At 43.6% G+C, this 17,345-nt stretch overlaps 1 protein-coding gene across 1 annotated transcript in view; it reads left to right on the plus strand.

Annotated features, from left to right (window-relative positions):
• Positions 1 to 17,345, plus strand: part of LOC126251645 (phospholipase A2 inhibitor beta-like) — a 59,352-nt gene that overhangs the window by 24,069 nt on the left and 17,938 nt on the right. Inside the window, exon 2 of the mRNA XM_049952198.1 lies at positions 7,078 to 7,574. Coding sequence (XP_049808155.1) covers positions 7,078 to 7,574 — 497 coding nt within the window. The remainder of the gene's footprint in view (positions 1 to 7,077; positions 7,575 to 17,345) is intronic.

Consider the following 17,345-nt stretch of genomic DNA (forward strand, 5'->3'; position numbering starts at 1 on the left):
GCGGCTTTCACAGCGCATACAGTCCCAAAACGATGGCTCTTTATGCTTGTCTTTATTCGAGGAAACAAGTGCGCTGGCGCCAGACTGGTATTTTACGGTGGCCGGGGCGGCAATGCCACACTGTGCCTGGCCAAGAACTCGCCAACAACGAAGATGGTGTGAAAAGGCGTGTTGTGACGATGGAGTCGCCAATTTCCACTGATCTCCTCCCTGACTGGAGCCTTTCAAGGACTTTCAAGTAAAATTGGCTGTTGACAGTTTGTCCCTATGGCAGAAACTCCCAATGTACAATGCCTGTGGAATCAAAAAAGAGGTCGAGCATCACCTTTTTTGGCCTCGGAAGAGCCTTCATGTGCCACTCTGCACTTTGTGTTTTTGATTTAATGGCGTTTAGCTGTTCATTGAATCGTGGTATTTTGATCTCCTGTTGTGTCACTCGAACCCAGTTACACACTACAAGCAATCAGCACTGGCCAATGGCTAGCAGTTAACTAACTGCCGAGGCCCTCCCCAGGCCCCTCACCAGCTTTTACACCACCAGAAGTAACACTGCAACATTCTGGGTTGGCAGAAAAAAAATCATTTGACTTACTTTCCGGACAAGCAATATATACATATATGTATAATATATGTATATATTGCTTCATTTGTTAAAAAAAAGAGAGGTTCCGTTACAGTGACCATATGGATTGGGGTTTTTGAAATTTATACTTCTTAAAACGTTATTTTAATCCTTTTCTGAGCATTTAAAAAATATGAATATGATAATTGTACTGGTAAAAAATGAAATTCCCATGTGCGCCATCAATGTTTTATTACATGTTTTATTAATTAAGTTAAATATTATTTTTCAGTTTGCGATTTGTTACAAAAAGGAAATTTCAGTAAGGTAACCATACGTAAATTTGATCTATAAGATACTGAACTATTAGATATTGAAAAATGGAAAATGTTTTAAATTACAGTTATGAAAGTGTCAAAAGGTTTGAAAGGTTTTCGTTGTACATCTCTCCTCTCTCTTTCCTTGCTGTTTCTGTCCATATCGGAGTGCTGTCCATAACGCAATCTGGATTCCACATAGTTTGAAGGGTGAAAACGAGTCAGTGATTAGGCACTCGACTTCATAAAATGTAATGAAGCAACAGTTTTTGTTAAAAGAAAGGCTCTTACCTCGCTAATGATGAGATTCGTGTGGGAAAGCCCTCTTTCACAATCACTAGATGACACTGAAATGATCTTGATGGTAGAAGCAAATTTGTGGGCTGCTTTGTATTGTTTTCACAATTCCCATCAAAATTCTCGCAACAGCCAAAACATACAAAATGCTTGAATTGTATCTTGTTTGTTGAACTGAAAGCGAATTACAGGTGACTCAACATCTTTTTCCCGAAAATTATTGTCTTTGCTATCTTCGCCGGCTGGAGTAACCGAGCGGTTCTAGACGCTTCAGTCTGGAACCGTGCGACCGCTACGGTCGCAGGTTCGAATCCTGCCTAGGGCATGGATGTGTGTGACGTCCTTAGGTTAGTTAGGTTTAAGTAGTTCTAAGTTCTAGGGGACTGATGATCTCAGATGTTAAGTCCCATAGTGCTCAGAGCCATTTGAACCATTTGAAGCCCTTCCATAAATTACTGGGCCGGCCGGAGTGGCCGTGCGGTTCTAGGCGCTACAGTCTGGAGCCGGACGACCGCTCCGGTCGCAGGTTCGAATCCTGCCTCAGGAATGGATGTGTGTGATGTCCTTAGGTTAGTTACGTTTAATTAGTTCTAAGTTCTAGGCGACTGATGACCTCAGAAGTTAAGCCGCATAGTGCTCAGAGCCATTTGAACCATTTTTGATATTTAGTTTTTCGTTACCATTATGCCCATTGTAATACTACAGTAAGGATCGATAAAGTACAAACGAATAAACCCTTACATTATTTCTCATCGTTTCTGACTGGACATCTGTATTGTTTCCATCCCATTTAACAGCAATGTAAATAGCATTAAGTAGAGTTCGTCGCGTCGTAGTGCATCAATTACATCGTGAATATGAGCAACGTGGGGTTCACATTTGCATCTCGGGGGCGTTTTGTTTATTTCAAGTGTCAACTTCGCTTTGCAATTTCTGAGGATGTGATTGAAGTATTACAATGCACCCAATGCCATTATTTTTTTTACTATCAAAAGCAGCCTTGATCACAATTTATTTATTACGGTGACCGGTTTCGACCACTACTGTGGTCACCTTCAGACCTACAAGTCATATACAAAGCTTTAATTAGAGGGCTACATATATTAAAGAAAATACATAAAGTTATAAAGCTATAAAACGATGAATTACCAATGAGTAAGAACCTCCATCTGGTGGTAAATCACTACTGGAGAAACCAGTGCTCGTCTTACTATATATATTGGAGGCTCCGTCCACTTCTGACGGAATGATGTCATTACTAACCAATGGGTTATAGGTCGAATAACAATGTAAAATTTCTTAGTTAAAAGAACATTGTCAAGAAAGGAAAATAAACGCACACTAAACTTAGCTTGTTCAACAGCTATTGTCAATTAAGAAGCGTTAAAAATATTTAAACATGTAGGATAAATGAGCTTCGTTTTGACAGTACATGGGTTGCCCTCTCAAAGCCTGTTAGTGAACCATTTTCAACCACTGGTTGCCATGGTGAAGCTGGATGCCGTCCCAAAGATGTGGCAGCAGGCTTCTTTGCACTGAATTTGTTGTAATTTTTCATATTGATTGCGTAATAAATAAAATGGGCTGTCTATTTTTGAAAAAGTCGTAACTTTGCGCTGAAAATATTATTTGCTTAGGTTTTAGAATGTCTGAAGGTATTTTCCTTCATGAGCCCCTGCCTTAAGGCCCGTCCACACGCAACGATCTGTCTGCGCAAATGTCTGCGCACATCACATGTGCGCAGACAGATCGTTGCGTGTGGACAGAAGATTTGCACCAACCTGAGGTGTGTGCAAACCTGGAAGTTGGAGTTGGAGGTTTGAGCGAAACCTCTCAAATCTGTGGGTTCAAACCACATCTGCGCAGACAAGTTGGAGCGTGTGGACAGAAGATCGCCGCAAATCTGGCGCGAAACAGCTGTTTGCTCAGTCTAGTGTTTGTATTTGTACGCTCAGAGCATTAAAATGGCTGATACTCGTCAGTGTTCTCGAGAGTTTGTAAGTGAATTCATTGAAATATACAGAAACCACCCATGTTTGTGGAAGATTAAAAGTAAAGAATATAGTGACCGAGACGAAAAGACAGCAGCATACAATGCTCTAATTGAAAAATTGCGGGTAGTTGACGCCTCGGCAAGCAGAGAAACGGTAATAAAAAAATAATTTCGTTGCGAATTGGCGAAATTATTTGCGGATGGATGTCGAAACTTATAATTACCTCTTAAAGCTTGTAACCCCTCATATTATGAGAAAAAATACTTGTATGAGAAGGGCAATTTCTCCTCATGAACGGCTGGCGGTAACATTAAGATTCCTAGCAACAGGAAGGAGCTACAAGGATTTGGAATTTTCATCTGCAATATCGAAACAAGCATTGAGTGAAATAATACCCAACAGATGTGAAGCTATTTACGCTTTCCTGAAGGATGAGTTCATGAAGGCAAGTCAAGTAAATTAAGTCTGTCAGCGAATTGTTTACCGAAAAGAGTTATCCAAAGTTCAGAAATCTAGAAGATCTGGTGTAGGAGTAGATCAAGTATACCAGCCAACGTTATGGTATTTTGATCTGCTTGTCTTTCTTAGTGATCAAGAAACGCCAAGACCAAGCAGGAATACAATTGAAGATGAAATTGGAGAGCCAATGTGCGAAGAAATGGAACACGAGGTAATGTAAAACAAAACTGGTTCGCCCTGCAACTCTCGCAGTAAATTTACGTGAGAAAACTGCTTTCGCTTTAGCAGCCACTGTCTACACCATTTTGACCGCTTTCTCTGTTTCCTGCGGTTGGTCTAAATGTTTTTTGCAACACAAGTTGCGAACACAGACCACAACAGAACTTCCTCCATTTCTATATTTCAAAATAACTGAATTAAATTTTGACGTTTACGGGGATCGTAGTCGCTTGCCACTGATATTTCATTTCTACACCGACAGATGGCAGGCGAGTAGTAGATTGGGGTTTGTGTCGTGTAGTGATGGGCTAAACTGCGATTTTCCGATATCAGTGATTTCTGTGAATGCTACTTTTCAGTATCTGTTATTCTTAACTGCGATTTGTCGCAGTTAAGAGTCGCAGTTAAGGAACATAGGTCGTGTATCCCTCCGCCACTGCTATTTCTGCGATTTCTGCTACTTCTGCGATTTCTGCTACTTCTGTGACTTCTGCTACTTCTGCGACTTACTACTGTATGAAAAAGTTACATCTGTCAACACGGAAAATTGCATCGCAACAAACCTGTCATTGGCAAGTATGTTTTACGTTTTTTCTTCCGTTGGCTTTAATTTTGTATTAAAGAAACAACTGTGAAAATATTAATAGTGTAATTAATATGTAAGTAGCCGTACAGTACCGTAATAGTTCGTCTTTAGAAAATGAATTCTAACATATTGTTATGTTCACAGGTACCTGAACTACATTTCAGTCACTCAGTAAAGTGATAACTCAAAATATCATTGTCAACAGATCTGAAGAAATTGCCACTGCGTCTTTAGACCGTTTTCGTCAGACGAGAGGTTAGTTTCTAAGCGTTTCGATGGACTTAATTACTTCAGTGAGATCGTTCTTGCAAATGTGATATTCATTATAGCAAATATTAGCAATCTACTCTGTCAATTATATTTCTAGTAATTAATGACAGCAAAAATTGTTTAATAATCCTTGTGTTTTTGCAGACACAGTTCTGACTCTGATTACTGGTTGCTGTACGTATCTATCCACATCAAAGCTGTTGGGAGAGACTCGTGAAGATTCAAGACAGCTCTTAGAGGATTTGCAGTTTAAAAGTGAAACAATTGTGAAATAAGTGTGTGAATGATTAAGCTGTGTTTTATTGAAGTTGTTGTGCGATTTTAAAGGAATAATAAATGTCAAATACAGTGAGTGAATAATAAAAATCTCATTTTCCACATGTTAAGCCGTCCTATACCCATAATTTTCCGCCACTTACTTATTGGTAAACACTTGTTGGAGAGCGACATGCCCCCCCCCCCCCGCCCCCTTTCTCCACAATCTTGGTGTGACACTGACCTGTAACATATCCCGAAGTCTACAATATGCATTTTGAGGCTGTTGATATGAAAGTGAGAAGTACAGATCTTCCAGTTAAATCAGGAATAGCTTAAGTGCATTACTTGAAAGTAACACAGGAAAAGCTTACTTATGTAGGTGGTAGTAGTGTCGGCAAAACGTTCTTGTGTGTGAAGTTGCCATGTAGAACACCAGGTGTAAAACTTTTCTTCCGAGTCTTGAACTGTGTCGGAACAAAAGTGAGGCATTCATATGACTGTTTTCATTTCTCTACACTTATACAGATGTCTGAGTTCTGCTGTGTTAACATTGCAAAGTCCTGTAGGCATGTGGAGTATTAACCAAAACTGTCATATTGGAAGCAGAATCAAACACATTTGTTACGTTACTTGATATTTTCAGGAGAAAATGGCAATGTTGCTTCTTATTAATATAATACATTCAGAGTCACAGCAGTATTTGACCAACCATAACTGATGCTGAATGTGCATGTCGTCATATAATATGAAAGGCTTGGCTTATTTCAATAGTGGTACAAGTCCATTACCCCCACTTTTCTGTCTATAATGCTTCTAAAATTAGTGATCCAAACAAACATAAATAAAGGTTCATCTCTAGCAAGAAGCCATATGCTTGAATATTTCTGGTATCTCAACTGCAGATTTTTCAGCCCTCATTTAACTTTACGACTCTATATCTCAAAATTAACAAAAATGGACTTGTACCACTATTGAAATAAGCCCTTCATATGCACACACAGCACATCGATCTCGTGAGGCACAAGGCTCTCATGACGAAGTACGTACGTCGGTCAACAGATGACACTAGGAAAAGTATGTTAACTGCGCTTTTTAGTTGCTACTTGCGACTCTTAGTTGCGATTTGTCACAGAAATCGCAGTTTGACTCGGTAGCGAATAGCGTAGTATGAACTTTGCTCAACAGATGGCAGTGCTAACTGCGCTTTTTAGTTGCTACTTGCGACTCTTAGTTGCGACTTGTCACGGAAATCGCAGTTAGACTCCATAGCGTACCGCAGAGATGGACGTAGTACGAACTTTGGCCTACAGATGGCAGTGTTAACCGCGCTTTTTAGTTGCTACTTGCGACTCTTAGTTGCGACTTGTCACGGAAATCGCAGTTAGACTCCATAGCGTACCGCAGAGATGGACGTAGTACGAACTTCGGCCAACAGATGCCACTGTTAACCGCGCTTTTTAGTTGCTACTTGCGACTCTTAGTTGCGACTTGTCACTGAAATCGCAGAAAGCAGTGCTAAATTCGACCAATAGATGGCGCACGTCTTTGAATGTGAAATACTACTTGCGACTGCTAACTGTGACTGAAATCGCAGTTAGATTCTGTAAAGTTGCTACTGTGATATCTGTGACTTCTCAGTCACTGCGATTTCTAACAGATACGCGATTTCCTGCCCACCACTAGTGTCGTGTGAACACACCACATTTGCAGCGATCTTTTGCATGTACCGATATCTGCGCCGATGTCTGCGCAGACAGATCGTTGCGTGTGGACCGGGCTTTACATTCATACCCGTCAGAGACGTTTTTCAACATCTGTTGTTTTTCCAGAGATATTTGCGTTGAAACGTTTACATGGACCACCCAATATGATTAAAATCGTAGACAACTGTGAAATGTTACAAGTTGGAAAGATGGCGAGTTACATTCTGGGGAGGGACAGGAGTCAAAGAGAATCGAAAACTGTGACGCTTCCCCTCCCCTACAACCGAACCCTAGATTAGCTCTTGATGTTGCAACAATACCGTCGTTGGACATTTCGTCCGTTTCTGCGAGGGTCAGCAAGCGGGCAGGCCACCAGCTTTTTTCGTGTTCTCGTGCCACGTCGTCTGTGCAGGTGTGTCGGTGGTTGGCGGCGCTGGTGACGCTGTGTGCAGTGTCGCCGCTGCACGGCGCTGCCGTCGGCGGCGCCTGCGCGGGCAACGTGACGGACTGCCGGTGGCGCGCCGGCGGCGGCGTGGAGCAGCCGGAGCGGGCAGGCGCGTGCGCGCTCAACGGCACGCAGGCGGACTGCCAGCTGCGCGGCCTGAGCTCCGTGCCGGCCGACCTGCCGGCGGGCACGCGCGTGCTGCACCTGGACGCCAACGAGCTGGGCGCGCTGCGCGGGGGCTCGCTGGGGCACCTGCCGCGGCTGCGGGCGCTGCACGCCAAGCTGTGCCGCCTGCGCGCGCTTCCGCCGGGCCTGTTCGCCGGCCTACCACACCTCGGCCACGTCGACCTCGCCTTCAACCTCATCAGCCACGTCGAGCCGGATACGTTCAGCGGCAATCCCCGCCTCCAGACTGTCAATTTCGCTTTCAATAACCTGGCCAACATCACGTCGGAGACTTTCCGGTAAGCATCGCCCTAGTTACACTAATGAGTCAAAACATTATGACCACTGGCCACCGCAAGATGGACTGCCATCTTGGTGATGTTGCAGTTAGGTGATACAGAAAGCGTAAGTACGAGGCGTGTTTTTTAAGTAAGTACCGTCTTGCCACACTGCGACCGCAGCGCTGCGGTCGGCGTTCTGCGCATGCGCACTGGGTACCTACATCTGTTGTCTACGAACTGATGCCATTACAGTCTGATACTTCCTTCTTTACGTTGTGTACTGAGTGTTTAAGATTACTTCGATAATCGTGAGTCCCGGACTGTGAGGTACGGTCTGTTATAAGATTTCTTAGTGCTAAAGGCCTAAAAGCGATCGATATTCATCGTGAGATCTGTGCAGTTTATAGAGAAAACATTATGAGTGATGGAATGGTAAGAAAGTGGGTGAGAGCATTTAAAGATGGCCACACAAATGTGCATAATGAAAACGGAGTGGGCGTCCTTCAGTCGTTAATGAAAGTTTGGTGCAGGAAGTGGACAATAAGGTGAGAGAAAACAGACGTTTTACGATTTCCTCCTTGCGGGATGGCTTTCCTAATGTTGAAGAAACACCTGGGAGGTCAGCATCTTCAAGACGATGACGAAGTCAAAACAGTGGTGATGCAGTGGTTCACAATTCAGGCGGCAGACTTCTATGAGAAGGGTATTCAGAAACTGGTACAATGTTATGACAAGTGCCTAAATGTTGACGGAAATTATGTAGAAAAGTAGGTTAAGGTACAGGCTCTCATGTAAAAATAAAATTATTGACATATCTTAGCACGTTTTTTTTAGTTTTAAAATGGTACTAACTTAAAAAATACGCCTCATATATAATCAGAGCAAACACAAAGGGGAAAAATTCCAGCGGCGATATGGGGCCATAAAGAGGCAAGCCCAGTGACATACGAGTATGTGACTTTGACAAACGGCAGATTGTTATAGCTTGAAGCTGGGAACAAGCCTCTCGAAATGGCGAAGTTAATCGGCTGCTCGCGTGCCCCTGTGGTGAGGATAACTATATGGAAAGTGGTTGTTGGACAATAGAACTACCATCCTCCACACCTACAAATCCTTGATCCGTCCCATCCTCTGTTATGCCAGTCCCTCCTGGATATCCCCCCCCCCCCAACCAAATTCTATAAATCCCTCTAGATCCTCGAGTGCCATGCACTCTGCCTCGCCTCCCGTGTACACCTCCCATCCCCCACGTCGATCCTCAATGACCTGATTCCATCCTCCCATCTGCTCCTTTTCCGAGTCCTTTACACTTCCTGCAGACTTGATCCCCCTCATTCCCTGGTTGCTGCTCCAACCCCTGCCCACTGCCGCGCCTTCACCATTGTGTCCCACCCACCTTCCACCTCTACACCTTTCATCTCCTTTCCCAAAGTGGCTTCTGTCAACTCCCCCTCCCGGATGATGCCCTCTCTCCCTCCATTTAACCCTCCTATCAACTCTGATCCTCACCTCCCACTCCCTACCTCAGTCCTTCTCCCTCTCCCCCCTTCCATCGTGTTTTTCCCCAATCTACCCTCTCTTTGCCTCCATTGTCTCCCCCCCCCCCCCCCCCCGAGTCCTTTTGCTTTCCCTTCCTCTACCTTTCCCACTCCTTCTCTTGTCCGCCCTGCCCCACTTTCTATGTGTCATCTCCCTCCATTGGCTCACCCCATTATTACCTTTTGCTCTCCTCCCTCCCTTTCTTTCCCCTCATCTGCCTAGGTCCTATCCCCCCCCACTTTTGCCTTAGGCTGTGGTGTGTCATCTTCGTATCTACTCTATAGTGCAGTGTTTATGTGATTGTTCAGTGTTGAGCATACCCTATTTTAAGTGTTGTGAACAGAAACCAGACAGTCGCCATGTTTCTTAGTTGTGCCTGTCTACTATTAGTGTATCTTCATTTGCATCGTCAACCCCGTGTTTTTTTTAATGTTTAACTTCCACAACTTTCCACCATTTTTACAGTTTGTAAAAAGTCACCGTTTTATCGCCTGCTGCAGTCATGGACTGTGTGGCTGATCCCGGCGGAGGTTCGAGTCCTCCCTCGGGCATGGGTGTGTGTGTTTGTCCTTAGGATAATTAAGGTTAAGTAGTGTGTAAGCTTAGGGACTGATGACCTTAGCAGTTAAGTCCCATAAGATTTCACACACATTTGAAATTTTTTTTATTGTTTGTTATCTGGTCATTATGTTTTTTAACTCTTCTGGAGGCTGGAGAGTGGTATATTAAGCTGAAATTCAATAAAGGAAGAAAAAAGACAATGGAAATACGAGTAAGTGACAAGTTGTCGATGTTCATACCTCACTGCAGGCTTGCTTACTCTGAAAAGTACGATAGTTGGTCACCTTGGGTAGATTTGACGACAAACTGAAATTCTGGTAAAGGCACAAGTGTTTCAGAGCATTGTGCAGTGGACATTGTCAAACTTCATGCTCCACATCAGACAACCTCTGCAGGTTCCTCCCATGTTGCCAGCAGTGGGCAAGGGATGATCCTAAGTTGTCAGCAGATCAGTGGAAATGTGTTGCCTGGTTGTGTACCACTTAGTACACAGTGCTAAGGAGACGGGCACTACAGAGTGTTGCAGCAACTGTCATCATAGAAAAGCTGGACAGGAACAGAAATGAACAGCGAGCAAGTTAACAAAAAAACAAAAAAACAGAAGATTTACTTACCTTGTATATCTCCAAACAAATTAAGACTCATTAGAAATATTAAAGCAAGAAATAAAGTCTGGCTCTCAGTGTCAACTGCACTATAGCATGCATGGATGCAGATGCCAGAGCCACGACTAGGTGGCTTTTACATGGCATCACCTAGTTAAGAGGCTCCGAGTGGATCTCTGGCTGCCGTCGGTCATCCTATAGTGTAGTGGCAGACGGCACCCGTGGTATCAAGCCACTGCAATCGTGACTCAGCAGGTGTGCTCCATTGGATCCACCAGTTCCCGCATAACCACTATCGGTGTCTGACAGAAATCTACAATTATTTTACCAACTTTGCAACGCATGTTGGGTGATATCGATACACGATACCACAGGAAGAATCAGGTTTCTCATAACACGAGGTGGGTGGCCGTGACCAGATTTACTGTCTTGTTATCCTCTTTTGTGACCAACTTTACTACCATACGTATTCATATAAAACGATCATTCATAGAAATGAAGTACTAGTGTAAAGTTAACTGCCTAGCAGATATATAATGAACGTTGGAACTGTACAGCTACAGATGCTCCATGCGATATTTATTCTTTTCTTTTATTCTATGGTTAATTCTCGCTTTATGGAGGTCAGTATGGTTTTGTTTTTTATTTCTGTGTTATGTTGTACGTTAACGTATGGAAAGAAGTAACGGAAATGCCGTGTGGCTAGGGCCTCCCGTCGGGTAGACCGTTCGCCTGGTGCAGGTCTTTCGATTTGACGCCACTTCGGCGACCTGCGCGTCGATATGGAAAGAAGTGTAAATAGGCAAATGAAGAATTTTCCAGTGTTGGCTATGGAATTATTTGGATGCAAGAAGAAACAACAATGAAATGTCTTCAACGATCCATTGCTGGTGACGCTAAATTGCAGTTGTATGCCTAGTCGTTTTATTAATTAGTAATAAAGGTTGCAGATCGATGACACGGGCGTGATAGGGTCAGTTCAGTCGATCAGCGTGCAGCACATTGTCAGTTGTATTTCTCTATGCCGCTACGAGAACAACTTCTACATCAGGAGAGACATTGCACCAAGTGTAGTCCGCCAACCGAACTAATCTTTTTCTATTCGAGTAACATCGAGAAAAGGAACATTCATTTATTTTGAGATTCGAAATTGGCTTAATTACTGTAAGAGCGTTGTAGACACGACATTTTATCATCTAGGTGAACAACTACTCGAAACATAACTGCAGCACTGATGCCGACTGGTGTGAACAGCGGTATGCTATGGCAGGCATTCACCACAACCTCCATGACATCTGTAGACTATGTGGACATTACCAAGGACAGCCTGCATTCCTTCGTGGTTGAGGCCTTCCCTTGCTGCGATGGATTCTTCCAGCAGAATAACTGCCCATGTCACAAGACCAGAATCGTGCTACAGTGCTTTGATCAGCATGATACTCAACTTCGTGCGGTAGCGTTCTCGCTTCCCACGCCCGGGTTCCCGGGTTCGATTCCCGGCGGGGTCAGGGGTTTTCTCTGCCTCGTGATGACTGGGTGTTGTGTGATGTCCTTAGGTTAGTTAGGTTTAAGTAGTTCTAAGTTCTAGGGGACTGATGACCATAGATGTTAAGTCCCATAGTGCTCAGAGCCATTTGATACTCAACTCACGTTGCTATCGTGGCCACAATATTTGTCTGATCTGAAGCCCGTGCAACATATCCGGGACACTACCCTGGCGTCAGCTTCGCGTCCATCAACCACCGGACCGTAATGCACGGATACTGAGTGACCTGTGGATTGACATCTGGGTCCACGTACCTCAGGAAAGCTGTCAGGGACATGTTGAATTGATTACACGCAGAATAGCTGCTGTATTGTGTTCCAAAGGTGGAACAGCACGCCATTAAGCTTACGGGCATAATATTTTGACCCGTCAGCGTATCATTCAGTTGAATCATGACTTCAGAAAATTAGTTTCGGGTGTACAAGAGAACTGTGTATCCTTATAAATGAACATGTGTGGTAACTGATTCTATAATTGTCTGTTTAATGGCTGATTCACACTGAGCTTCAGTGGAACATAATGTAAGGCGACGTCGCCATCAATGCATGATGTTTTCACACTGCACGAGAAGTCAACACAATATCATTTCGCTTAGCTCTGTAGAGGACACAAAAGCTCAAAATCCTGTACTATAACACGAATGAGCTCAGCGAGAAAAGGTAAACTTCGGATTTTAGCAGATGACACCACTGTCCGTCCAGCAATGCCAACATCAAAACATTCCTGAGAAACCTTGACGTCGACCACCAATTCTGTCGCATTCCGTTCTATTCCTTTGATGGCCTGTATAAATGCCGCCATCCTTCTTGTTCCGTTCCATCGATTGTGAACTGATCTTAAAATATAAATGAAAGAGTCCGCAGCTCGTGGTCGTGCGGTAGCGTTCTCGCTTCCCACCCCCGGGTTCCCGGGTTCGATTCCCGGCGGGGTCAGGGATTTTCTCTGCCTCGTGATGACTGGGTGTTGTGTGATGTCCTTAGGTTAGTTAGGTTTAAGTAGTTCTACGTTCTAGGGGACTGATGACCGTAGATGTTAAGTCCCATAGTGCTCAGAGCCATTTGAACCATAAATGAAAGACGCAACGTAATCAGCCACTAAACTTGAAGTTTTCATTGAGAAAATGTTTCCGAGACTTTGATGTCAGGTGTAAGCACATAGTTTAGCTCAGGAGTGTTGCTTCTGGAAAAACCGATCATGTTGCAATTTTACTCTGCTGTCGGGAAAATCAACGATGTCGAAATGTCTATGTAGCTGACTTTGCTAGGAGCGATGCACATGAGCTAAATACCATTTTAAACTGTATATATTTTCCAAACTGAGAGCTAACTCCATATTTGTTTGATGCACACACCTTATGCGTAAAAACACATTGATGTGGCCAACTTCTGAATTTGCTACTTTTGTGTAGTTTCTAAACTTAAAAATTCGGAGCAATTCTCCGATCGTTTCTGCGCTAAATTAATAACAAATGGACGAAAAGCAGTGAAGGCAGACATTCATGATCATCATGGATCCCACTCAAAATATCATTCAGTGTCCTTTTTCCAGATGAAAAACAAGCGTAAAATATTTTCTTCTTAAAACATTTGACACAAATAGGACGCCATACAAAGCAACATACCAATAATTTGCTACAGTAAAAAAAATAACATGAACTGATTATGTGACAATTATAAATTCAAGAAACGTCATCGTCTCTAAACGCCATATCTCTCTCCGTACTAGGGTTCCGAAAGATTTTGATAAAAACTGCTGAAATCCTCTGGTATATATCATCCACCTGATGTGAGATTCCTGTGGCTACTTTTTAGTCCGAATGAGTGGTCACTAATCCATTAATAAACTTGTTGACAATTACAAGTTCATCTACATCTACATTTATACTCCGCAAGCCACCCAACGGTGTGTGGCGTAGGGCACTTTACGTGCCACTCTCATTACCTCCCTTTCCTGTTCCAGTCGCGTATGGTTCGCGGGAAGAATGACTGTCTGCAAGCCTCCATGCGCGCTCGAATCTCTCTAATTTTACATTCGTGATCTCCTCGGGAGGTATAAGTAGGGGGAAGCAATATATTCGATACCTCATCCAGAAACGCACCCTCTCGAAACCTGGCGAGCAAGCTACACCGCGATGCAGAGCGCCTCTCCTGCAGAGTCTGCCACCTGAGTTTGCTAAACATCTCCGTAACGCTATCACGGTTACCAAATAACCCTGTGACGAAACGCGCCGCTCTTCTTTGGATCTTCTCTATCTCCTCCGTCAACCCGATCTGGTACGGATCCCACACTGATGAGCAATACTCAAGTATAGGTCGAACGAGTGTTTTGTAAGCCACCTCTTTTGTTGATGGACTACATTTTCTAAGGACTCTCCCAATGAATCTCAACCTGGTACCCGCCTTACCAACAATTAATTTTATATGATCATTCCACTTCAAATCGTTCCGCACGCATACTCCCAGATATTTTACAGACGTAACTGCTACCAGTGTTTGTTCCGCTATCATATAATCATACAATAAAGGATCCTTCTTTCTATGTATTCGCAATACATTACATTTGTCTATGTTAAGGGTCAGTTGCCACTCCCTGCACCAAGTGCCTATCCGCTGCAGATCTTCCTGCATTTCGCTACAATTTTCTAATGCTGCAACTTCTCTGTATACTACAGCATCATCCGCGAAAAGCCGCATGGAACTTCCGACACTATCTACTAGGTCATTTATATATATTGTGAAAAGCAATGGTCCCATAACACTCCCCTGTGGCACGCCAGAGGTTACTTTAACGTCTGTAGACGTCTCTCCATTGATAACAACATGCTGTGTTCTGTTTGCTAAAAACTCTTCAATCCAGCCACACAGCTGGTCTGATATTCCGTAGGCTCTTACTATGTTTATCAGGCGACAGTGCGGAACTGTATCGAACGCCTTCCGGAAGTCAAGAAAAATAGCATCTACCTGGGAACCTGTATCTAATATTTTCTGGGTCTCATGAAAAAATAAAGCGAGTTGGGTCTCACATGATCGCTGTTTCCGGAATCCATGTTGATTCCTACAGAGTAGATACTGGGTTTCCAAAAACAACATGATACTCGAGCAAAAAACATGTTCTAAAATTCTACAACAGATCGACGTTAGAGATATAGGTCTATAGTTTTGCGCATCTGCTCGACGACCCTTCTTGAAGACTGGGACTACCTGTGCTCTTTTCCAATCATTTGGAACCTTCCGTTCCTCTAGAGACTTGTGGTACACGGCTGTTAGAAGGGGGGCAAGTTCTTTCGCGTACTCTGTGTAGAATCGAATTGGTATCCTGTCAGGTCCAGTGGACTTTCCTCTGTTGAGTGATTCCATTTGCTTTTCTATTCCTTGGACACTTATTTCGATGTCAGCCATTTTTTCGTTTTTGCGAGGATTTAGAGAAGGAACTGTAGTGCGGTCTTCCTCTGTGAAACAGCTTTGGAAAAAGGTGTTTAGTATTTCAGCTTTACGCGTGTCATCCTCTGTTTCAATGCCATCATCATCCCGGATGTCTGGATATGCTGTTTCGAGCCACTTACTGATTTAACGTAAGACCAGAACTTCCTAGGAATTTCTGTCAAGTCGGTACATAGAATTTTACTTTCGAATTCACTGAACGCTTCACGTATAGTCCTCCTTACGCTAACTTTGACATCGTTTAGCTTCTGTTTATCTGAGAGGTTTTGGCTGCGTTTAAACTTGCAGTGAAGCTCTCTTTGCTTTCGCAGTAGTTTCCTAACTTTGTTGTTGTACCACGGTGGGTTTTTCCCGTCCCTCACAGTTTTACTCGGCACGTACCTGTCTAAAACGCATTTTACGATTTCCTTGAACTTTTTCCATAAACACTCAACATTGTCAGTGTCGGAACAGAAATTTTCGTTTTGATCCGTTAGGTAGTCTGAAATCTGCCTTCTATTACTCTTGCTAAACAGATAAACCTTCCTCCCTTTTTTTATATTCCTATTAACTTTCATATTCAGGGATGCTGCAACAGCCCTATGATCACTGATTCCCTGTTCTGCACTTACAGAGTCGAAAAGTTCGGGTCTGTTTGTTATCAGTAGGTCCAAGATGTTATCTCCACGAGTCGGTTCTCTGTTTAATTGCTCGAGGTAATTTTCGGATAGTGCACTCAGTATAATGTCACTCGATGCTCTGTCCCTACCACCTGTCCTAAACATCTGAGTGTCCCAGTCTATATCTGGTAAATTGAAATCTCCACCTAAGACTATAACATGCTGAGAAAATGTATATGAAATGTATTCCAAATTTTCTCTCAGTTGTTCTGCCACTAATGCTGCTGAGTCAGGAGGTCGGTAAAAGGAGCCAATTATTAACCTTGCTCGGTTGTTGAGTGTAACCTCCACCCATAATAATTCACAGGAACTATCCACTTCTACTTCACTACAGGATAAACTACTACTAACAGCGACAAACACGCCACCACCGTTCGCATGCAATCTATCCTTTCTAAACACCGTCTGTGCCTTTGTAAAAATTTCGGCAGAATTTATCTCTGGCTTCAGCCAGCTTTCTGTACCTATAACGATTTCAGCTTCTGTGCTTTCTATCAGCGCTTGAAGTTCCTGTACTTTACCAATGCAGCTTCGACAGTTTACAATTACAATACCGATTGCTGCTTGGTCCCCGCATGTCCCGACTTTGTCCCGCACCCTTTGAGGCTGTTGCCCTTTCTGTACTTGCCGGAGGCCATCTAACCTAAAAAAACCGCCCAGTCCACGCCACACAACCCCTGCTACCCGTGTAGCCGCTTGCTGCGTGTAGTGGACTCCTGATCTATCCAGCGGAACCCGAAACCCCACCACCCTATGGTGCAAGTCGAGGAATCTGCAGCCCACACGGCCCCAGAACCGTCTCAGCCTCTGATTCAGACCCTCCACTCGGCTCTGTACCAAAGGTCCGCAGTCAGTCCTGTCGACGATGCTGCAGATGGTGAGCTCTGCTTTCATCCGGCTAGCGAGACTGGCAGTCCTCACCTTGGTTTATGAATCATATTGAATGCCCACATACTTTGTAGGCGAAAATTTAACGTTCTGCCGGGCGGCATCGGTCTTCCGCATGGACTTCGCGGTCAAGAAACTTTTCTCGTAATATTCTATCCGCCAATGATCAATACACAAAATGTTCGGGGCTCGAATCTGGTCACTTGAAACTTAGCGCATTATTTTTTGATTATAGGTATTCTGGAACACACACGCTGAAATATTTCTTGGGCTTCTTGTGTAGCAACCTCTCCGCCATTGGGAACAAAGGAGTGGTATCAAGTGGGGAAAATGCTTATGCTTTATTTTACTGAAGTGCCCACAGTCAGTTAGAGCAAGACAAAATCAATTTATTGTGTCGTTGTGGTTTTAACCAGAACAACAATCAGAAAAATAAAGACATTTTAGTATACAAGACGACAATTACTATTTGAACAACATGCTACAAACGCTATTGGCTCATTCCTTTGATGCCCCTCAGTCATAGAAAAAGAACGCAGACTTGTGATGCC

Source organism: Schistocerca nitens, chromosome 4 (assembly GCF_023898315.1).
Source record: "Schistocerca nitens isolate TAMUIC-IGC-003100 chromosome 4, iqSchNite1.1, whole genome shotgun sequence".
In the NCBI taxonomy this organism is placed as follows: Eukaryota; Metazoa; Arthropoda; class Insecta; order Orthoptera; family Acrididae; genus Schistocerca; species Schistocerca nitens.